Below are 21742 nucleotides of genomic sequence, written 5' to 3'. Positions count from 1 at the left end.
TAACTCAAGGTCACCTGCGATGCGCGTTTGAGGTGTCGAGGAGTTTAAGGAGGAGGGGTTGCGAAGCCTTCCATGGAGGGATATCCATGCCATCGCCAGGACTGCCGACGCACGTACGGAAGACGACCCGGGAAGAGTGCGTGCTTTTCTCTTGGACTAATAGCCCAAACGTCATATCGATATGATTGGTGTTAATGTTTGGTTTCAATAAGAAGAAGCCCGGCCAATGTGAGTCGTCTACGTCGTTGGCACATTAATGTCCGCTTGGCTGCCATAGACTCTAGGCCAGGAGCCCTGCATTGCTGAGAGTATCCCTCAGTGTTTTGAGACGGTCTACGATGGAGTTTGCTCTCTCTGCAAGTAGTTCGCATTGAAGCAGGAGTATGCGGCCTTCCTTGCCACAGTCCCCTTCCATCTCGTTCAGTGCAGAGCTAAGTCGCGGGACACAAGTGGCCAGGGAAGACTGGAGATCGATCAAAATCGCCATGATGATGGAGGGCGATGACCGCCGTGACGGGGTGAACGAGCCAATTTTGAGCTCTGGTACGTCAAACTCGTGAGGCTGGACATCTTGCTGCATAGCCGCGGCGAGGAACCTGAGACAGAGCTGGACGTGGCACAGGACGAGCTCCATGACATCGGCACATCGGTAATGACAGCAGAGTAGGAGACTGAGCAAAGGGTAGTCGATCTTTGATGTCAACTGCGCCGAGTTTGCAAAGGGTTCGTCTTCGAGGCCGGGGATGGACTTGTATGTGTGTATGCAGTTTGGAACGCTGCAGTCGGGGGTTGAGCGCTGTTCTAGAGCATACTGTACGGCTCTGGGATATACATCGACCAGCTTCTGGGTCTCGGCGAGCAGTAGCTCGAGGGACTCCTTGTGGCTGTACTGTTTAGATATCTCGAGGCAGTACTTTTTGGAGTCGGGGCCAGCGACGTGGAATCTGTCAATGGGAGGAAGACCCCTCTTGGCTCTATCCAGAGTGGCCGTGATGGCAGACAGCTCCTCAAACCATTGAGATCGAGGGTCAGCTGGAACCTGAGGCTGCGGTGCTTCATCATAGCGAGGTGACGGGACACGGCAAGGCTGAACAGAGGAGAAGCCCAGGATGTCATCGAAAGAGAAGTTGCCCCAGTCCAGGTCCGTCGCACCGTTTGAAAGGGGCAGGGCATTATCATTGCCCGGCCCTGCAGCCAGGTCCTGGTAGGCGGGTAGCGTGCCCACGGGGCTGTAAATGCATGCGGCTCCGGCTTTGGAGCAACGGATGCAGATGGCGTTGCCAGGCTGTTTTGGACAACGCAGTTTGTGGGCGTGGCACCGGTCGCAGCTCTGGCGGGTTTGACGAGGGCGAGGTGGCATTGTGCGATGAGTTACTATTCCGGAGCTCCAAGCATGTTGGTCAGGCCACGTTGTTTGCCTTTGGTCTTGGCCATGTGAAAGCGTGGAGCTGAGCTGATACTGCGTAGGCCGGATGAAGGTAGGTGGAAGTGGCTTGCCCAGGCACGTAAGAGGTAATAGTAATACCCTTGAGTGAATGGATGCGCGGCGGCGGTGGTCGTGGCGGCAGAAGCTGCAAACCGTAAGCTAGCAGTCTTTAGGTGTCTTTAGGAGAAGAGTGCCACGATGCTTGGCGTTCCGATGCGGACGGGCACGATAAGGATGTTGAAGGGCTAGCATGTGACGTGGAGAATGCGCCTGTCTCGGGATTCCTTGATGGCTTGAAAGGCTGAAAGGTGGAAAGATGAAGGATTGCGGCGGAGGAGTCAATGGAAGCCTCGAGAGTCTAACTCTTCGCAGTAAGTACCAAGTACCTTTTAGCGATGGCTTGCGGTGGTGGGCCAATCGCCATACCGGGAGACCGAGGGGCGGGGGATCCACAGTTCGGGGCCGGCTCGCCGGATGGGCCGATGGGAGACGGATCGACTCCACCGAGGTGCTAGCCGTGCTAAGTACCTTGACTAGTAATTACTGTGTAAGGTACTACGGTACCAAGGTACCTGGGAAGCGTAGCGCCCGCCCAGTCAGCACACTAATTTCCTCTCAGCCTTTTTTCAATGGACTCATTTCCCTCTCAATCAGTCTCTCGTGTCTCTATATTGCCATTCAGGGACCAGACTGACTGAGCTGCGAGCAGTGACAGGCAACTGAATCGAACTGAACCGGACTGGCCGTCGATTGCCCGTCGAGTTTCTGCGAACCGGACAAGGTGCAAGGTTGCTGACCGTTAGATAGATGATGGGTGTCAGGATGGATAGTGCGGCGTGTCCACCCCAAGCTTGAGCACAGACGGCGCGGTCGCATTTGATCCCCAAGGTGCCATCGGTGCCATCTGAGCCCATCTTTCTTTGACGCGAATGACACGTCTGAACTGTTGGCCAGTATCCGTACGAACTACCTACCTACCTATACCTACCACGTCTACCTACTCCGTATTGTAGGACCCCTGTCATGTCGTCGTCATTCGGACGAAACTCCCAACGGCAAGGAAGCCTGTCCTGTCCTGTCTCTGTCTTGTTACCTTGTCACATCACAGAATCAAGGATTGGGTGGTTTATTTGGAGAAACCGGCAGGCACAGCAACAGAGGCAACCAGGGCCTGCAACACCAAGTTCCAACAGTAACGGATTGCCAGTTGGAACCGCACGCGTGGGATCCTCCGACTCGCCTCGACTCAACTCGCCTCGCCTTCAATACTGTGTGTGGCATATTATCCCAACGAATAGAAGCGACTCTTGTTTGGCCTGGTCCCATGCTCCCATGCCCCCAGCCTGCCTTTGCGGCTTGCCCTGCATTCATCCTGGCCATCTTCCTTCTAGCACAGGCAGTTGTCCGGGGGTATCTCCTCTTATGTTTACCTACGTATTTTTACATACCTACCTACTCACTTGACCGTATGTTTTACTCATTAAGCGAACTGCCAACATGGAAAATTCTACCGGTCCCTCCCGAGCAAAAGCAGACACTCTCACCCTTCTCGTCTCTTTCTCCGTTCATTTGCGACCCCCAAAAAGGACAGCCCTCCCCCAGAAGGCCCCCAAGAAAACCTCAGCTTGCAGCATCGTCAGCATGCACACCATCCGCCGGCCGACGGTGGGATGAGACGAGAATCTCAATCACATCCAGAGATCGTCGTACATGACTCTCTGGCCAAACTGGACTTGACAGGCATTGCATGTCCCTTGCCCGTGGACCATGCCCATTAACCCCCCAACCCTCGTCTACCTACGCCAACGCCGTCCCATGCCTCCTGTCATGTCGGCTACCCGCCCCCTCGAGTTCCCGTGCGCCCGTTCGGACGACTTGCACCTCGAGTCGTGAGATTGGCGTCCTGGCGTCCACCAACCCAACGCCCGCCAACGCCACATTGGCTCAAAAAGTTTGCCCGCCCATCTTCTCTGCTCTAGTGTCCGTAGCTCCACGCCCGATCTTCCCCCCATCTCCTCCCTGGCTTCCTGTCGATCCAAGAAGCCCGAGCACCCTCCCATCCATACGCTGTACTCCATATGATGTATCCATACGAATACTTCAAGAGTCAAAGCAACAAAGAAAACCAGAAGAAAAAAAACCCACTTCATCAAGAGACACACGCGCGCCCGTTTGGCCCCAACCTGTTGGTAACCCACCCCCTCGATCTGTTGTCTCGCTTGAAGCTTGTTCTGAGTCGTGCTCCCCTCCCATCTGCCGATAGGCACTCTGTTTGCCCTTTCCCACGGTCTCATAACTCTCCTCCCTTCCTTCAGGCCTCAGCTCGCCCTGGTCATTCAGCTGATTCCCGGCCGCCCGCCAACATTGCTTTTCCCGATCCGGTTTCCGCTGGCTCCCGTTCTTAATCCCTTCTCTCCCAAAAGATCCTCTCTCTCCCTCGTCATTCCCACTCCCTTCAGTACCAAGTTAGTCCCTTCACGTAATTACCTACTTCGTATCCTATTCTCGGCACCATTCCATCATGCCATCAAAGTGACTGGTCAACAATGGAGGCAACCACAGTCGATGAGGCCGTGTCATCTCTCAAAGAGTTATACGCCGAGGGCACAGAGCACTACACCCACTGGAAGAGGAAACGCACACTTGGGAATCACTACTGTCGAAAATCATCAGAATCGGGTGTTCGAAGGGATATCATTACATGTGCATTGAGTATCTCTTTGGAGCTTGCGAGGAATCAGATCGAGGAGACATATGACATTGCGACTGTTCTCATTGGGACCGACTTCTCCACTGGCGATAGTGAGTTTCCACCCCATCCGGCCCTCGACGTCGCAACCCGTCTTCCATTTGTCTGCAGCCACGCTAACAGGATCAACAGCACAATGCCGGGATATGCTTTCCAACCAGCTGTTCAACCTCAGTAGTCGGGTATCCCACCTACGCCGGGTCGCTTGCGACTCAAGCTTGATCGGCCTTCTCAACATCTCGGATATCATACAGACATCCGAGTCTGTCAGGATCGCCTCAGTTCAGGCCCTCTCTGCCTTATATCACCGCCTTGCTGCCGGACGCCCAGATATCCCCGAGCACCTTCCCGTCCCCAAGCCCTACTCGCGGCAGACGAGGTCCATCTCACGAAGCTCAGCTAGCTCGCCAGTCGACAACCACAGCAGCGTCTTTGAAGTTGAAGACGACAACGAAGACGACGACATGTCAACAACCATGACCATCAGTACCGACCAAGCACCCTTCCAATCAGAACCGCCCTCCCCTCCCCCAACACCACCAACACCGAAAGCCATCGCCAGCGACGCCGTCTCCATCTTCGCGCCCTCAGAGGCAGGCACAACCAGCACCACCGCCTCCGCCTTTCTCCGCCCCAAAGTAAGCGTCTTCAGCATGTTCTGCCCAGAGGCCATGACGCTGCAGGTCGACCTCTCCAAGCCGATCCCCGAGGCACCGAAGCGATGCAAGTGCGGGTACCGGTGGAATCCGCTGCTACCCGGCAACAAGGACTACATTGTCCTCAAGGACGGCTTCCGCATGTCGAGCCGGTTCCTGGCCAAGTCGCACTCGGACAGAAATGTCTTTGCGTGCTGTCTCTGCGTGCCGACGGGGACGACGGATAATTACGAGTCGGCGGATGCGTTGAGGGCGCATATTAATCTTTATCATCGCAAGTGGCAGATTTTGCATGATCGGGATATTTACTAGGTGGCTTTTCCGCCATTGGCGGACGGGTGCGTCTTCCTCGTCGGCGGCCTGGCTATCCGGATGCCTGCGTTTTCCCCTTGGCGTGCGGGCACGTTGGTCGTCCTACTCACTTGATTGGTGGCGTTTTTGATATTTTTTTTGGTCTTCCGTTCACGATTGGTTCTTCACTTTTGTATTATGTGCTTTTCTGGGGGGCGCAAAGGAGTGTTCAGGTGGTCTAAAAGCCGGGAAGGGGAGGTTGAATACCACAAGGAGCTAGGTAGAACTGGACATACATATGATACCCATCGGAAAGAGAGCGCGCTCTCTCTCTTTCTCTTTTCCAGAATTTAAAACAGACATTGCTAACAATCGTGAAGAATTCATGCCTCTCGTTGTGTTTTTTTCAAAGAGCGTTTGGAGCGACAAGGCAGGAAAGGTTCTAACCGACGTTGAGCTGCCTTATTTGAACTAGACCACGAAACAAACTTGCGCGATGGATCGCTTCTAGTGTTGAAAAACGTTGCTAGAGATGCACTTCGCTAATGCAAGGCACAGACGGGACTCGGATTGGACGTTTAGGTAGGGATTAAGGTAGCTGAAATTAAAGTATATGTTGATGCTGGGTTGATGAGGCTGTTTGATGCTATTAGACCCTTTTCTATCCAATTTTATGAGGCTATTGGCTGAATGAGCAGACAGTGTAATACGAATGAGACTAATCGGTATGCTTGCACGACCTTGTCGCTTCCTGTGTAGTGTATAGCCCGGGAGAACAGGGCAGAATCTAATAACGCCAGAATACAGCAAGGGATGAAAGGCTTCTCTGTCTGCTACTTTGCTAGTTCCATCGTTCCACTCTTCGAGAGGTAGGAGGTCGCGTCTAGGCCGTGAAGTGTGAAAGTCTCTGTCACATTGGGCCTTTCGGAAGCACGTTGAGACCGAGTTTAACCCATGCACAGATAACGGGCGTTGGCAGCTAGACAGATTTATGAGGTGACACGAGGCCGGAGCAGCCGCCTCTGCGGTATCAGGACCGTCATTGAGATACAACCACGGTCGAGCGGCCACTTACACGGGAGTCAAACTCTGCGCCCACTCATCAACCCAGCTCATTGTCTCTATCCCTCTCACGCCCAGACTCAGTCAAAACTGACCGTACCACATACAAGTCCGTACGATGCAGGTATACCGGTTACTGATGACGGGTTTCTGGGTGATGCCGGGACACTCAAAGGTCTCGCACTGCTCAATGAGCTCGGTGATCTTGTGGCCACACCGGTGGTGGATGAAGACCTTGCGTTGACACATGAACGCTTTTTGTTCTTCTTTCTTCGTGGTCGGGGATTTGAGCGGGTGCGGTGAAGACACCGCAGTCTGCGGATACTCCGTTTGGATACAGAGGTTTGACGACGACAGGGTTGAGCCGGGGTTGTTGTTGTTGTTGTTGTGATGTTTTGAGTCGTGGTGAAGGGGCCCGCTGGTGCTTTGCACTTGCAAGCTTGCTTCGCTGGATTTAATACGAATTTTCTGTGGCCGCCCCGTTTACGGATATGCCGCGGTGGTTCCATATCTGTAGGTAGGCTCTTTTTCGGTTTCAAACCCCTGGTGACGGGCCCGAGCTGGGCTGGCAAGTGTGACTGCGACAGGAAGCGGCCCTGGTCATATCACCTTGGTGCCGGGGTTGGTGTTTATGGAGTTGGAGAGGATCTTCGTTGTCTGGGCCAGGGGAGAAGTCCACTAGGGGACTAGTCAACTGTCTCCCGAGTCCCTGATGCAACGACGGGCTGTGACACGAGTCTCGAACTTTTAGGAAGAGGATTACAGTATCCGTACAGATTAGAAACGATCCCTTGGACTATTCGGGGGATGTGTGAGTGTACAACTCTGACAGAGGGTCGTATCGTCTGCGGGAAGGATTCAAGCACTTCTCGTGACATCTTGGAATGTTTCAAATAGAGGTTGCAGATAAACATCGTACCTCGCATTGCAAGATCTCAGATACGTGCCTAGGTACCTTGTCGTTGCAGGTATTGTGTGTTTGCTTGACAACTTTGACAAGCTGAAATAGCTGAGCGCAATTCCAGGCAGAGACACTACCGTCTTGCAGATCTAATTCGTACGAGACCTGACTGAAACTATCAATCATCGAATGTTTAACCGCTTCAATGGTCCAGTGTAACAAATAGAAGGTCGATTCTGTATTAGAATTCGCAAATAAAATGATGAGTTTGTCATCTGATATGTTATCTGATGTGTTGGCGATTGTTTACTTTAATGCCCCGTGGCAGTGACACAGTGTGGGCTCCTCTGGTCCGGCAGTCATCGGCGCCCCACAGAGCGGTTCGAACGCTCCGGGGCGGGGCACGTGGGGTATTTGGGTGGCTCCACAGACAGTGTGAGGTCATTCAATGTCAACAAAACAACCTTTCCACCTGCACACACACACCCCTCCTCACCTCACCTCACCTCACCTCACTTCCCTTCACCTAGGACTTCTCACCTGGACTGGACACCTTGACACCACCTTGACCTAGGCCTTGTCTTGACTCACCCAGGAGCTTCGCCTCGCCATTACAGCTTCTCGAAGCTTCGCTGAACCCATGCCGCTTCCCCGTCTCACCCAGACACCCGACTGAAGTAGCCTCAGCGTCTACCGAACAAACAAACATCACAGCTGCCCACTTTTGGGCCATGATCCAGACCTCTCTGTCGGTCCAACGGCCCCAGAGTAGCATACCAAGATCGACCAGCCATGTCGCTGATCCCATACCACCCGCGCGAAGGTCGCGAAATCGTCCTGTTGGTTCACCTCCGTGCTGCGGCCTCTTGGTCAGATGTTGGACCTTGCTGACGGTGCTTGTCTTTAGCCGACACCGCAACGCTATAGTAGTTCGTGACCCGTCCTCCCAGAGACTCGAGATCCGTGGTCTGTCCGAATGCCCGACATGCCGCCAGCCCTTGCGATCACCCTCTCCCGAACGTCAATTCGACAGCGCTCGCCATCATGACTCTTTTGTCGACCCGAATTACTTTCGCATGCTCCGAGCCGGCGGCCACGACTCTCGCGCCGACCACCATCCCCCGCCCAGCCCCATTCGTCGCATTGTGCAACCAAGTTTACCCCACCCGCAAGCTGCCGTAATAGAGGAAGCCGAGGACGCCGAGTTCATTTCGAGTACACCCTCGGTCCAGGAGGGCAGCCGCATCCGCCGCGAGGCTTTTAGTCCTAATTATTTCAAAACTTTCTTCGTCGAGGAAAAAGAGCTTGGTCGTGGTGGCAAGGGTGTGGTGCTACTTGTCCGCCACGAAATCGATGGCTGTCAGCTTGGTATGGGCCTCGAGCGATCGATTACCTGGCAGAGATACTGATGGTGGATAGGTCATTTTGCGTGTAAGCGCGTGCCTGTAGGCGACGATCACGCATGGTTGGAAAAAGGTACGAAATCCTTGTGCTACTTTTAGTGAGACCTGAACGCTGATGCTGGACCTGTTAGTTCTCATCGAAGTCGAGTTGCTCGCCAAGCTCTCGCACCCGAATTTGGTCTCTTACCGCCATGTCTGGCTCGAGGACGTCAAGCTGACACGCTTCGGCCCCAGCGTAGCATGCGCTTTCATTCTGCAGCAATACTGCAATGGCGGCGACCTGCTAAACTACATTATCGGGGACCAACCCAAGGAAACGACCAAGGAACAGCTCAAAGCCCAGATGCGACGGAAATCCAAGGGCCAGCTTGAGCTGCCCCGCGACCAGTTCGCCTCGCAGAGATTGCTGTCCTTTGAGGAGATTTACTCCCTCTTCAAAGACATTACCTCGGGACTGGCATATCTTCATGCTGCCAATTATATTCACAGGGACCTGAAACCCAGTAATTGTCTCCTTCATCGAGAGGGTAGTGGAATAATCTGCCTGATCAGCGACTTTGGCGAGGTTCAATCAGAGAATATGGTGCGAAAGTCGACTGGATCAACCGGAACCATTTCTTACTGCGCGCCAGAGGTATTGAGGAGAGACTTGACGACCGGGCGCTACGGCAATTTTACCACAAAGTCCGACATTTTCTCTCTCGGCATGATTCTCTACTTTATGTGCTTCGGTCGCCTGCCATACCGAAGTGCTAACACCATCAACGAAGAACTCGAAGACATTGACGAGTTGCGCGCGGAGATTACAGACTGGCAGGGCTTCCAAGACGAACGCAGAGAACGGCCAGATCTTCCGTCAAAGCTATACCACCTTCTTAAGAAGCTTCTCGCCTTGGATCCATTGCAGCGTCCCAGCGCGAGTGAAGTTCTATCAGCTATGAAAACGGAGTCGACCATGGAAGGCGTCCCTCGAGGTAGGAGTTCGAGTCCGTCCATGGGCATCAACGGACGCCGGATACAGAGCCTGGACTCCCCAATGCCGCCAAGCACCCCCGTGCCAGGTTCGTGCCTCATAACCCTTTAGAGATGACGCTATCTATCAAACTGACTTGGTCGCAGATCCCCAGAAGCAGTCGAGGTTCTCCTCGTCCCAGGAAGGGTACAACATCCCTAGCAGGGCAGCAGACAGCGGCTCTTCCAGCTCGGACATGCCGGCAGGTCTACGGAGACAGTCAGACTCCAGTTCTCCGAGACTACGACCGCAAGCGCAGGTAATGGTGGCACAACGCAGCCAGGATAGCTTTATCCGCACAACATCGGAGCGAGACGAAAGTGTGGATTCCCTGAAAGACGAGCCTCTGAGCTCGCCCCCGCTCCTGATGCCACCCCCTGCTACACCTTTGGAAGCCTTGCGGCACAGACTCATGATTAGCCGGTTGCGGACAGGGCAGCTTATGCGCTACAACGCCGGACCTCTACTGGCGGTTGTGCGTCTCGGCCTCTTTCTGAGCAAAATGCTCAGCCTGACGCGTCCTTGCTGGCCGTACGTAGTCAGCCCAAATGTCGGTGCGCCATTGGTGATTTTAGCTGCTCTTGATCTTGGTCTTGCCAGCGCCGGCACGCGGCCGATAACACCGTATGAGCGAGAGACCGGGAGACGTCTATCCAATGGACTGCCTTGGACTTGGGGCTTACGAGGAAGCGTTGTTCTTGCGATACTCCACCTTGTTGTTCTCTGGGTTGGAGGGCAGTATAATTCTCTGTGCACTACGGGGCCTGGCACTTGGCATCTTTGATTGCGTTGAATTCACAGAGTTGAAGGGGATGGGTTCCTACATCTTTTCTCTGGCAGGTTTCAACCCTTACACATAGAGTTGCTGCCTATTGAACATGCCAGCTACTGAACTCGAGGCCGAACATTTTTTCATTAATGTTTAAACAAAGTCGACGAGTGTTGACTTTGAAAAACTGGTGTATGGGTACTAAGAGGGGTAGTTTTCATGACACAAGCATTTTTTCTCTCAGGTATTACGCGGGATTGCGGGTGCGTAAGGAGGACTGGTTGAATTCCCTCTTTCAGGCAGCTCGTGTTGAGAGGAGAGGAGGTTTACCTGTGGCGTATCACGAAGGTACTTCCAGTCAAACCCATGGTTTCGGCATTAGCGTTTGAGGATATCACAAAGCATGTCATCCTTATCAAAACATGGGACGTATCTGAAAATGTGAGCGGCCGTCAGATGGGTACCGTTACATTGTCCTTGACCAAAGGAGATTTCGTCCCACTCAACCCCTCACTGTCTTGATTTCCCTGTGGCACCTCCTCAATTTGAGAGAGGGACTTGAACGTGATGCATATAGGAGGTGGTTGGTTCGACAGCGGCGTCCGACAGACGAAGTTCGAGCCTTTGCCAATATACGAGTATTGCTTTATCCTGCGGCCCGCAGGAGAACGGTCCATCCCGTTTGTGTGTGGTGGGTAGACCCGCGCGGGAAGCTACGCTGGGTATGCTTCTCCGCGATCTTCGCGCCTCACTTTTGACACGATGTCACCGCCGAGGAAAGTTGGCTGCAGTGTTTCATTGATGTATGCAATGTGAAGCAATCATATCTCACCGGTTCATCTTATCTTTCAATCTTTTTGTATTTTAACATGTACCTTTATAAGTGTGTAAATCTTGTTCATGTTAGTATTTCTCATCTTTCCTGCTGCGTCCCCGACTGCTCAGTAATCCGCGCACACAGTGTCGACACCCGGAACTTGGTATTTATAAACCCTCATAGAGTCCTTTGACGCCGTTACCAGATTTTTGTTGGAGAAAAGTGAAACGAGCAGGATCCCATCATGACGTCTCTTCTTCGCGGTGCGGCTTTCATCACCGGCGCAGCTTCTGGTGCGTTTGACGACTCCTTGATCCTTACCGACTTACACACATCCCCTCCACGCCCTTTCCGTAACAAACAAATCCTTCCCTGATTAACATACCAAAAACACCAGGCATCGGCCAAAAAACAGCCCTCGCCTTCGCCCGAAACGGCATCACCCGCCTCGCCCTAACCGACATCAACGCCCAAGCCCTCGAGACCACAAAGTCGCTCCTCGGCGAAGACTTCCCCTCCACCGAGGTCCTCACCCTCCCATTGAACGTCCGCTCCGCCTCAGAAGTAAAAGCCGGCATCGCGGAGACGGTATCGCGCTTCGGACGTCTCGATGTAGCTGTGAATAACGCGGGGATCGCGGGGGAGGGGGCGCTGACGCATGAGGTTGGCGAGGAGGAGTTTGGGAGGGTTGTGGATGTTGATCTGCATGGGGTTTGGAGGTGTCAGAAGGAGGAGATTCGGGTTATGTTGGGGCAGGAGTATGTCTTCTTTCTGCATAGTTTCTTGGGGCTTTCCTTGGCTTGAGAGGTTTGCTCAGTGTTGACGTGATTTGGTGATTAGGGACCTCGGAATGAGACGCGGTCGTGGGGCTATTATTAACGTGGCTTCCATCTTTGGGCTCGTCTCGCCTTCGCTTTTCATGGCGCAGACGGCATATTCGACTGCGAAGCACGGTACGTCGTTAACCTCCTCCCTTCCCTCCCCTCCTCCTCCTCCCCCTCCTACTCCTCCTCCTTCTTCTTCCAGAAAAAAACATGGGAAGCATGGTATACAACACACCGTATATTTCATACTAAACAAAAACAACAATAGGAGTCATGGGCATAACAAAAAGCGACGCAAACAACTACGGCCGGCGCGGCATCCGCATCAACGCCATCTGCCCCGGCTGGATCGAGACGCCCATCGTGACGCCGTTTTCGCGCGAGGTGGGGAGCCCGTTGAGTCGGTATATTGAGATGACGCCGCTGCAGCGGTTGGGGCAGCCTGAGGAGATTGCTGATTGTGAGTCTACTTATTACTTGTTGTTTCTGGCAATACTTGATTCGTGCGCTTATCTTTGGTTGGTTTACTGACGGGATGCTGATGCAGGTATCACGTTCCTTGCTTCTGATATGAGTAGTTTTATGCAGGGATCTGGGTTGGTTGCTGATGGAGGGTTTACGGCTCATTAGTCTGTTTGGTGAGTTGGAAGTTGTGCGATGAGGGTGGTGTTTTCTATGGTTGTGATCTTGACGCCCTGGGAGAGCCTGCGAGGTTTTTGTCACTTGCGTTGATGGTATCGAGATACAAAGTCGTTTACATAAGAGGCGATCTATTGGATTATGCTCAAGGCTGTCACTCCCCTGATTACAACGCTATGAAAGGTGACCCCAGAAGGAAGTACGATTGACAATACAAGTGAAGAAATGCAATAAAATCCATAAACTCCAGTGGACCATCAACGCCGAAGATGAAGTGACGAAAAATGAAATGGGAATGGGCGTTGGAAAAAAGGTAAAAAAAAAACCCCGATTCTTTACTCCCATGCGTAAAAATCAATTCAGAAGCTCAGAAAGTCCAGTTCGTGATTTCTGGGCACTTCGTCCGCAGAGCGCCTCTCCCCCTTGCCCGCGATGGAGCTCTGCACCAACTCAATCAGACTGACGGAGGTCATAGTGTCCAGGCCGCCACCGGTACCCATCCAGTCCATGGCTTCATGGCCAAAGGGCCCGAAACCTCCTTGATTTGTTATCGTATCCTTTGTGTCGTTCTTGAAAGTGCTCTGATTATGTTCCTCTTTGGGGACCTTTTGCTGGTTTTCTCGGCTACTTTCCCCTCCTCCACTGAGCTGGAAGCTTGATAGTGACTCGAGTCCAATCCCAGATGCCCCGGACTCCCAATCGTGCAAGTCCAAATCGCCATACCGCAGATTCGCCTTTTGTGACGGCGACGCGTTACCGTTAATCGTATTATCCTGTACCCAGCTGTTGGACAGTGGCGAAACAAAGATGCAATCCTCCACAGGTTTGCTCTTGGCATCCGAAGCGTCATCGTCTCTATCATTGTCTATCGCTGAACCATTCAGAAAGTCTAGATTGAATAGCTGATGGTCGTTTCCGCCCGAGTGGAATGCCGCAGGCTCCAAGGGAGAACCGGTGTTCGCGTACACGTTGCTCTGCGATGACCTGCGCGTCGATGGCTGCGTCTTGCCGCCGAAGAAGGGTAAGGGCGGGCGAGCGAACTCGGACGCCCTTCGGCTACTCGTCGACGGTCGGCGTCTTTTGGTCGGCGGAGTCTCTCTGACTTCCGCCTCGCGTCTAGCTGGTAGAACGGAGTAAATGTTGTCTGTGGTACCTCTCCAGCCCGGGCTTGAAAGGAGACTCTTTTCACTGCCCGTCAATATCACAGGCGGCTGACTAACGCCGTCGAGACTGTCGGTGTCAGTCCGAAGTTTCCCAAGAACCGCCTTCAGTAGGTTGTCCATGCGTGCGGCTGGCTGGTAGGCTTGGCTCATGTCGCTGATGGCACTGGCAAGAATCTCTAGGTATCCGAGGTACGTCCGCCTATCCGATTCGCAGCGATGATACGCCAATGCTGCTATCAGGGCAATGGCTGCAGTACCGGCGTGCTGAATGCCAGTGATGAAGATCTTGGTGCCGTCGAACCGTTGTCGGTGTTGCCAAAAGACTCTCGCTACCCGAATCGCGTGGAAACTACAGATGCTGCGCGATGACGCAACTCGGCCTGTGTCTGGAGTTGAATGGGAAATGTTCGTCCCTAGGGAGTCAAAATGATGCTGGTCGGGCATGTCTTTGGAGTCGGCACTTGAGTTGGGTGTAAGGTTCGCATCAGTGCTACTGGTATCGCCAGCAACTTCGTCGTACTTCGCCCACGAGCGGTGAAGCAATATCATTGAGACGTGATATTGCTGGTGCAGCAGGAAGTAGCTGAATGGTGCATGCTTAATGTTGGCAGGCTTCCACTGTAAATGTTCCGGCAATCGCCTGTACCAATTCTGCAATTGGCGATCAAGATTGGCGCTTTGAAGATATGCGTCTTCTTCGCCATCTGCTCTTTCTCTCTCGTGGGCACTTTTTGGTGCTTGCCGACTGTCTCTGGCTTCAACAATACGACCAGCTAGTTCCATCAACTCGACAAGCTGATCGTAAATCTCCACTGTCTGATTCTCCTGGTTCGTGGGCCCGGGTGTTCCCATGAGCGATGTGAGCTGTGAAAAGCGCCGTGATAGCAAGTCCATGCCGACGTCTTGGCTTTTGATGCTCGTCGGTCGACCCAGGAATAAGGACCAATACTTGTCGTATATAACGCAGGCTCTCATGACCATATGGCGAATGTCGACCTCTCGATCGTCAAAGCCACTGTTGCGGCAGTCTAGATGAAGACCAATGTCGAAAGCTAACCGGTTTGCCATCCCTGGTAAAGAAGAGTTAATGAATGTTATTCAAAGTGTCACGCGATCAACTTACCAGCATACATCCAGCCAGTGTTATCTCTGCCAACGCCACATTCCAGGTCGCCGAGAAGAAGGAGAGCCTGCACGCTGGGTATCCCACCAGGCCTCTCGAGTTCGACATCGAGCATGTACTTGGCCTCTCTGTGCAAGGTGCTCTCCCGGTTTCCCAAGGCAATCCTCTTCATATCGTCACGGCTGCAATCAGCGAATCGAAATCCCATGGCCAAGATTGCGATATGCAGGAACGACGAGTAGAACTTTGGGCTTTGGGACTCTCGATCAGATTCGAAAGAATCTCTGTGGATGATTTTGAGAACACTGTTATAGTGCGTCCAAAAGTTGCTCATGAGATAGTCGTGAGTCGTTGCTGTAAGTGTCCGAATTATGCGCTCGGCACGGCGAATCTGTTCTGATGGCTCGCGAGACCGGAAGCTATCACTGGTATCGGCGTAGTAAACGTGAGAGTTGGCTGTCGGGCCGAAAAAGCGGAGCCGTCCAGACAATTGGTCAAATGAAAGATTCCCTCTCGTCGAAAGAAGTCTGTGAACAACGTTCTCGTGGGCTGGGTCCAGCATACGGAACGCAGATTGTTCCTCTGCGGAAACATGGAAGCAGGGGCTCTTGTTGGACGCGTTCTCAGCGTGGTCGCTGCCTTGCACCGAGTAGTCATCGTTTCCAGAGTCTGGAGGCGAGGGGACCTCAGGCACAATTGGTCCTTTGGCTGGAAACCGTCTTTGTTCTCTTGGCTCTTCTGACATCTGGTGGGTCTCGTGTCTCGTTTTGGGGGGATGCACGGCTGGAGGAGGTTGAACGCCCTTTTCCTGAAGCATGCCCTCGAGCATCGCGATGCGATCAGACAGAGACGACATGTACGCCTTTGATATTGGTCTGGCAATTTTGTCAGCATTTCAGACAAAACAGAAGCCAAGTTGGCATGCCCAGGGCCCGTATATACATACCGCCGTCTCTCATCATCGTTCTTGATCACGCACTCATTACCGGCCTTTTTGCACTGGACGCACTCCGACTCGCCCTTTGGCACCACACAACGGATTCTTCTGTCTCGGCAAGACGCACATGCGACAGACGCTCTGTGCCTTACCTGTTGGTTCTTGGCTTGGCGAAGTGAAGGTATTCGGGGAGCAGTGTTTTCTTGTGCAATGATTCCGGCATCATCGTTTGAGCCTTGCCCGGCTTCATCCTTGATGATGGTCATAGTCTTGTACCTTACGTGTTCTAAAGAGCCACAGCTTTCCGGGTAACAATGGAATCATACAAGGGAGCGTGTAAGGTATCACAATGATGAAATTACACGAGGGGCGATCCGGACGAGCTCGAGGAAGAATACCGGGAAACAAGTGCAAATTCTGAGGAGAATGGCTGTCCAACGGCGAAAATGCCGAAGATGGAGGACGAGGAAGCCCAAGAGTGTCGAGACTGAATGCTGGACCCCACCGTGACGACAAACAACGGGGCCCTTGAAGTGTCACGCAGGCCACCCCTCTTTCAGGTTTTGTTCAGGTTTGTTGGCCAGGAGAGGAATGCCGGGCTTGGTAGAGACAGCGGAAGGGCAGTGGATCCCGGGCAAGCTCAAATGCGGTGGGATGGATGAGTGCAGGTGCAGGTGGAGGTGCATGGCGAGGAGATGGTTCGAGACAGCTTGTTTCCCCAATCTCACACTCGCAGCGAGCCATTGCGGATCCGAACCCAGAGCTTGGCTGCGTTGGGGGAGTACGTGAAAGCTCCGAGCTCGGGACTTGAGCCCGGGATAGTCCACTTCAGTTCCCTGCCATGAAGGGAATGCGACGCTTGTCGCGTCGGTGAATCTCACTCTTACCCGATAGACTAGGAGGAATAGTTGGACTAAAGCAGCCCAACGGAACCAGGGTACTCCACTACCCCAGACGGAGGGAGCTTGATGATGCTGGCTATCCAACGAACCCACAGTCAATGGTCTGGGGATAGTGGACCACAAGAGGCTGGAGCGACTGGGTCGGCCATAAGAAGACCGCGAAGAGAGGGGGCATACATACTGTGTATGGGACGACAACAACAAGAATCCATGTCGGCAGGATGTTGTCCGAGGGGAGAATGGAAAAGGTCTGGACGCCCCATTGACAAGATGGTTGCACTTCGGATGCGGGGAAGGTTGTGAGGTCCACCAGAAGCCGCAGATGAACGGCGCAGTGACATTGAATGTCAAGATCCGATGTCGAATTAGACGACGCGGATTTGCCGACAGTTTTCCGCGGCGGACGAAGAGGACAGTAGACTGGGCTGGCTCTTCCCTCCAGGCGCTGACGGCATGTTGACGGTCCTGGATGGACGCCATTACGTTAGTGCAGACAGAGTACGACAGAGCACATCGTCATCACTAGATGAAAATGCTGGAATATCTGGATTCCGGTAACGAGAAACGTAAAGGAAAATTGACAAACATGTCGTTGTAAGTTGGACATGATGAAAAGAGGTTGGTTGAGAGGAGGATGAGAGCCAGGACATGGCAGAGTACGTACCTGAAGGGTGGGGATAGGATTTGTCCAATCACATGACAGTGACGCAGCCCCGCGTTATCTCCGCTGCGGCAAGGATGAATCAGCATCGTTAGCGCCAGCCCCACACTCTGACTCGTCCCCCTCACCTCGGCCGGGCAGCACTTCAGAGCTCCCCTGCCGAATCACCCCACCTGGCCGAGGGAAACAACAGCTCACAGCACCGGATTCAACTCAACTGAAACGGTTGTAATCGAGGCACACATCGCCGTTACTTGCTAGTTCTGTCAACATCAGTCAGTCTATTTGTATTCATTGTTCAAACTCTCTTGACAATCTGTCACGTGCAAACATAACCCCAGGATGGGCTCTCAAGGATATCCGAGCCTACTGCTTCTCCCGCTCCCCACCCGGCCACCATCACGGGCCTCGCTCAGCGCCGCATACCGACCGTCGCTGCAGGCAGTCCTCTCCAAGATCAAGAACCCAGCTCGGTCTTCTGTTCTAATCGTGGCCGTTGTTGGCCCTCTTCTCCGCGGGGCATCACCAAAAACTAAATCGCTATCATGGCCAGCCGCCCAGTCCCTCATTGCCGGCCTTTACAGTCTCATCGCCTTGATATGCGCCGAGCAGGCCATTGCCAGCGATGTCAACGGCGGGCCTGGTGCCGTTGATGCGCGCGTTGTCTTGGTGGACCACGATGCCAACCGGAGGTTTTTGCCTGATTTTGTGGCCGCCATCGAGCCCAATAACACGACGGTCGTGGATCTACCAACCTTTGCCTTGGCATATCACCCCTGGAACTACATCTTCCATATCAACAGCGAACAAGGCTACCGCACACTGTCGACATATCTCAAGTTTGCTGAGAGTAGGCAAACGATTCTGCAGTCCCAGCTGGTAGTTGTCGAGGCAGGTCTGAGTATGAATGTTGAGGGATCGAGCGAAGATCCAACGGAAGACACCCCAGGGTACAACATTGTGTGTCTAGGGGGCACATTCGACCACCTACACCCGGGCCACAAGTTGCTCCTGACGGCTGCAGCACTTCTACTCCGGGTACCGGTCAAAGATTCAACCTCAAATTGTCGTTTGATCGTCGGCATCACCGGAGACCAGCTCTTGGTAAACAAGAAGCATGCAGAGCTTGTACAGTCCTGGGATGACAGAGCCGATTACACCCTCGACTTCATATCATCCCTTCTCGAGCTGAACAAGAGCGGGTGGAAGAAGAAGACGAGCCCGGCCGGGGCCGTTACAAGAAAACCGGGCCGCGTCGAGGCCATCTTTCGCGACGGCGCCATCGTCGTGGAGTGTGTCGAGATCCAGGACGGCTTCGGCCCCACGGTGACACAGGAGGAGATGGATGTGCTCGTGTACTCTGGGGAGACGCGGTCGGGAGGGAAGGCCGTCAACGATAAGCGGACGGCGCAAGGGTGGAAGCCGCTGGAGACGTTTGAAGTGGAGGTTTTGGATGCCAGTGAGCAGGGTGAGGGGGCGAGCGAAACGGAGAATTTCGCGTCCAAGATTAGTAGCACGGCGATCCGGCAGCAGAAGGCGGCGACGGCGGCGACGGCAACTGCCAAGCCTGAAAGTAAAAGCCGGCTGGCTTAGATAGTTCATGTTGACACGGCGGTGGAAAATCACGGCTACTGATCAAACAAGTAATCCAGGGGCCTGGATTTTGCGATGCTTTTGATTTCCGTGAGAAGTTGTCATCTTCACTCACGCTCTGCTTGATATCTGAATAAGGCCGTTCTGATACTTCAGTTTGCATAGACTGTCCGGACAAGGAGACCCCGAATAAGCTCCCAAAAAGGGCCCCCTAGCAGCAAAAATCATCGAAGCACTTTGCAGCAAGGCCCGCTCAGCTACATACTACAGAGCACAATGTTGCCCAGCCGCAAGTCGAGCGTCCAAGACTGTGTGCCGCATCACATGTAAGGTAAGCTCAACAGTCAACTTGACAAGACGTTGCACTCAAACCATTTGGACCGCTCCCACGCAGCTACGTCAGTTTTCTCTGGAGTAGAAGCCTACAGACCATCATGCATAGCCGTCCGGCTTCTGACTGGTCTGCTCCTTTCCGGACGTCGCTTGTCCGGTATCCCCTTCTCCCTGTTACCCCCGCATTCGGCATGCCAGTGGAATTTCTGCCTTCGGGTGATTTTCATTTTGACGCTCTCTGACGTAGGCAAGGTATTCCGGAGGACACTCCGGTTTGAAGCATTATGTTCATTGGGTCATGGAGTGTGGCTATCTATTGCCCATCTAGATAGGCAGTAGATGAAGAAAGCTCTGTCGTTGTCTACCAGGCTGGCACCGTCAAGCCGATATCGAGTCTGGAATGAAGCCTGGTCGGTACTAGGTTCCGAAAATCTGGGGACGGCGGCGGGTCGGGCCCGAACTCTGACCGCAACTAGTGGGGCCAGCGTTCACCGTGACCATATCTGGCCCAGCTCACCTGGCGCGGATGGCATTGAAGGACTGACGCGAAACCCCAGCGGATCACTATTCAGCTTGAAAAGAGTCTGCCTGAATCGGAGCGCGGAATACAATGAATGTGGTCTTGGTCTTCGTCTATTGTCATCTAATCTTCGTCTACTCTTCGTTTATACTTTTCTACGTGTAGTTTGCTGTTCCTCAGTCTTTACTTTGACTTTTCGCACTCTACGTCTTCTAGCCTCTTCTTTTCAACCTTTATTTTGACGTCTTTTCTCTTCTACTCAGCGTCGCCGTCCGTGTCGAATGCTCCAATGATATCCAGCTGCAAGCCGTGCTCTCTGCACGCTTCCTTGATCTCGCGCGAAACTCCACTATCCCCCTCGGGCACCACAAAAGTCTTCCACGCCTTGGCGACAACATCCTTGGTCTGAATCGTGTAGAGAAGGAGATCCATCACCTCCTCATCGGAGCCCATCTCGTTGAAGAACTCTAGCACCTCCATCTCTGGCGGGAGACCGACCGAGTGCATACGCGGCTTCTTGGACGTCTTGCCAAAGAGCTGGTAGTCCCAGTTCATTCTCATACTCTTGAGCGCCTCGAATTCTCTCATCCTCAACGGTTTGCGGCAGCCGAGCGTTGGTGAGTCAATGGTGAACGTCTTGAGAGAGTGTGCTTGAGAGTTGAGAGCGAGAACGTAGTCGGAAAAGTTGTCGGAGCTCTCCTCCAGCTCGGGCTTCGGCTCTGCCGTCTGCGTCATGACAAACTCTTCCAAGCCCTCTGGGAATTCGAGGAGGTCTGAAAGTCCGTCATCGTTAATGTCGCATTCGATCAGGTGCAACTTCTTCAGGCCCGTCTCGTGGGGGCGCTCCATGAAGTCGAATCCTTTCTCGTCGAGTTTGGCTCTTTTGATGATCAGGGTCTCCAGCGTGGGATGGGCAAAGATGTGGATGTTCTCTCGTAGGTCCCAATAGGCATCATCGGTGCATTGGTAGAACAGTGTGCACTCCTTGAGATACGCCAAGTCGAATGGTCCATTGAAAAGGGTGCCGATGCCGTGTAGGAGGACATGAGGAACAGCAATGTCGAGTTTCTCCAAATTTGACATGACGGAAAGTGTGCGCGAAAGAGTGTCGGACCGCGTGGGATCATAGTGAGAGTTGTGGACGGGTGCGTCGAGAGCCAGGCGTGAAAGCTCCTCATTAGGATAAATCAATTTCACCTCATTGATAGCCGAACCACGACGCGGCCGCCGGCCTAGCGATTCGCTGAATGTGAGATGAAGCTCCGGACTCTGAAAGTGAACACTCTTGTACAAGACGGCGTCGGCCAACCTATGGTAGCGCTTGTTCAGACGCGACACATTGCAGAGGTCCCTGTGGCAGAGACGGTTCAGCGTCTCGATGAGAAGTTCCTCGGGCAAGGCGGCGAGCTTGTCGCGTTTGGCGTCGTCGCCGTTGACATCGCCATCGGGGAAGAGCAGCATACTCGTCGTCCTCCCACGAGTATGCCTTCAGGCCCAGCCTTGATGGGGTGATGGTCTTATCTTCCGTATCGTGGAGACCCTCAGCCGACGGGGGACCTTACGGGAACAAGCGGGGCGGGTTTAAATCGTATGAGTTGTTGAGCAAGAACTGTAAAAGAAAGGAACTTCACTTCAAGAAGAACACTCCCCAAGAAAACCAAAATCAAAGAAGAAATTCTGCAAGCAACAAGGTGCTCTAAACGGTTCACCTCAAGCAGCGTCGGATTGAAAGAATGCGTGGAATGTTTGAATTGCGGAAGTTGCATTTCAGCTGCGTCCATCGTAAGGTGGCCACTGTAACGCACGGCCACCGTGGCTGGGATGCATGTGTCATCCTGTTTTCGGTTACGGTACGTACCTGTCCGGAAAGGTGGGCCTGGTTTCGGGAACTTCTCCGGGAAAGCCTCCACAAAAAGACCGGAGCTAAGTTCCGACCGGATCCGTTCATCAATAAGTGTACA

At 53.4% G+C, this 21742-nt stretch overlaps 8 protein-coding genes across 8 annotated transcripts; 5 read left to right on the top strand and 3 right to left on the bottom strand.

The window, feature by feature from the left end:
- Window positions 1-280: 280 nt before the first annotated feature.
- On the bottom strand, window positions 281-1360 carry BDP55DRAFT_631227 (uncharacterized protein; the record flags this gene model as incomplete). The annotated part of the gene is made up of 1 exon (XM_060572259.1): window positions 281-1360. The coding sequence occupies one exon, from the start codon at window positions 1358-1360 to the stop codon at window positions 281-283; it is 1080 nt and encodes a 359-aa protein (XP_060430603.1).
- A 1671-nt stretch (window positions 1361-3031) lies between these two features.
- On the top strand, window positions 3032-3934 carry BDP55DRAFT_106796 (uncharacterized protein). Its single transcript, XM_060565352.1, has one exon. It carries the CDS (start codon window positions 3174-3176, stop codon window positions 3687-3689), a length of 516 nt encoding a protein of 171 aa, XP_060430602.1. The 5' UTR covers window positions 3032-3173; the 3' UTR covers window positions 3690-3934.
- A 38-nt stretch (window positions 3935-3972) lies between these two features.
- Window positions 3973-5143, top strand: BDP55DRAFT_727908 (uncharacterized protein; the record flags this gene model as incomplete). Its single annotated transcript, XM_060579369.1, has 2 exons — window positions 3973-4228; window positions 4308-5143. 2 exons carry the CDS (start codon window positions 3973-3975, stop codon window positions 5141-5143), a joined length of 1092 nt encoding a protein of 363 aa, XP_060430601.1.
- A 2734-nt stretch (window positions 5144-7877) lies between these two features.
- BDP55DRAFT_741878 (kinase-like domain-containing protein) lies at window positions 7878-10690 on the top strand (the record flags this gene model as incomplete). Its single annotated transcript, XM_060580454.1, has 5 exons — window positions 7878-7954; window positions 7993-8453; window positions 8505-8561; window positions 8620-9549; window positions 9608-10690. The coding sequence occupies 5 exons, from the start codon at window positions 7878-7880 to the stop codon at window positions 10282-10284; spliced, it is 2202 nt and encodes a 733-aa protein (XP_060430600.1). The 3' UTR covers window positions 10285-10690.
- A 640-nt stretch (window positions 10691-11330) lies between these two features.
- On the top strand, window positions 11331-12540 carry BDP55DRAFT_727906 (short-chain dehydrogenase; the record flags this gene model as incomplete). Its single annotated transcript, XM_060579368.1, has 5 exons — window positions 11331-11379; window positions 11484-11844; window positions 11927-12039; window positions 12179-12370; window positions 12458-12540. 5 exons carry the CDS (start codon window positions 11331-11333, stop codon window positions 12538-12540), a joined length of 798 nt encoding a protein of 265 aa, XP_060430599.1.
- A 182-nt stretch (window positions 12541-12722) lies between these two features.
- On the bottom strand, window positions 12723-16173 carry BDP55DRAFT_106754 (fungal-specific transcription factor domain-containing protein). Its single transcript, XM_060565351.1, has 3 exons — window positions 15782-16173; window positions 14836-15710; window positions 12723-14782 (listed from the first exon to the last, which is right to left on the bottom strand). Exons 1-3 carry the CDS (start codon window positions 16036-16038, stop codon window positions 12909-12911), a joined length of 3006 nt encoding a protein of 1001 aa, XP_060430598.1. The 5' UTR covers window positions 16039-16173; the 3' UTR covers window positions 12723-12908.
- Window positions 16174-17501: 1328 nt separating this feature from the next.
- Window positions 17502-19233, top strand: BDP55DRAFT_661548 (cytidylyltransferase). Its single transcript, XM_060574739.1, has one exon. It carries the CDS (start codon window positions 17678-17680, stop codon window positions 18926-18928), a length of 1251 nt encoding a protein of 416 aa, XP_060430597.1. The 5' UTR covers window positions 17502-17677; the 3' UTR covers window positions 18929-19233.
- Window positions 19234-19787: 554 nt separating this feature from the next.
- BDP55DRAFT_661547 (F-box domain-containing protein) lies at window positions 19788-21532 on the bottom strand. Its single transcript, XM_060574738.1, has one exon. The coding sequence runs from the start codon at window positions 21240-21242 to the stop codon at window positions 20037-20039; it is 1206 nt and encodes a 401-aa protein (XP_060430596.1). The 5' UTR covers window positions 21243-21532; the 3' UTR covers window positions 19788-20036.
- Between the last annotated feature and the right edge of the window lie 210 nt (window positions 21533-21742).

This window comes from Colletotrichum godetiae (assembly GCF_030913485.1).
Source record: "Colletotrichum godetiae strain CBS 193.32 chromosome Unknown BDP55scaffold_17, whole genome shotgun sequence".
Taxonomy (NCBI): domain Eukaryota; kingdom Fungi; phylum Ascomycota; class Sordariomycetes; order Glomerellales; family Glomerellaceae; genus Colletotrichum; species Colletotrichum godetiae.
The sequence above is the reverse complement of the archived record's forward strand: the minus strand, read 5'-3'. Positions and strand labels throughout refer to the sequence as shown.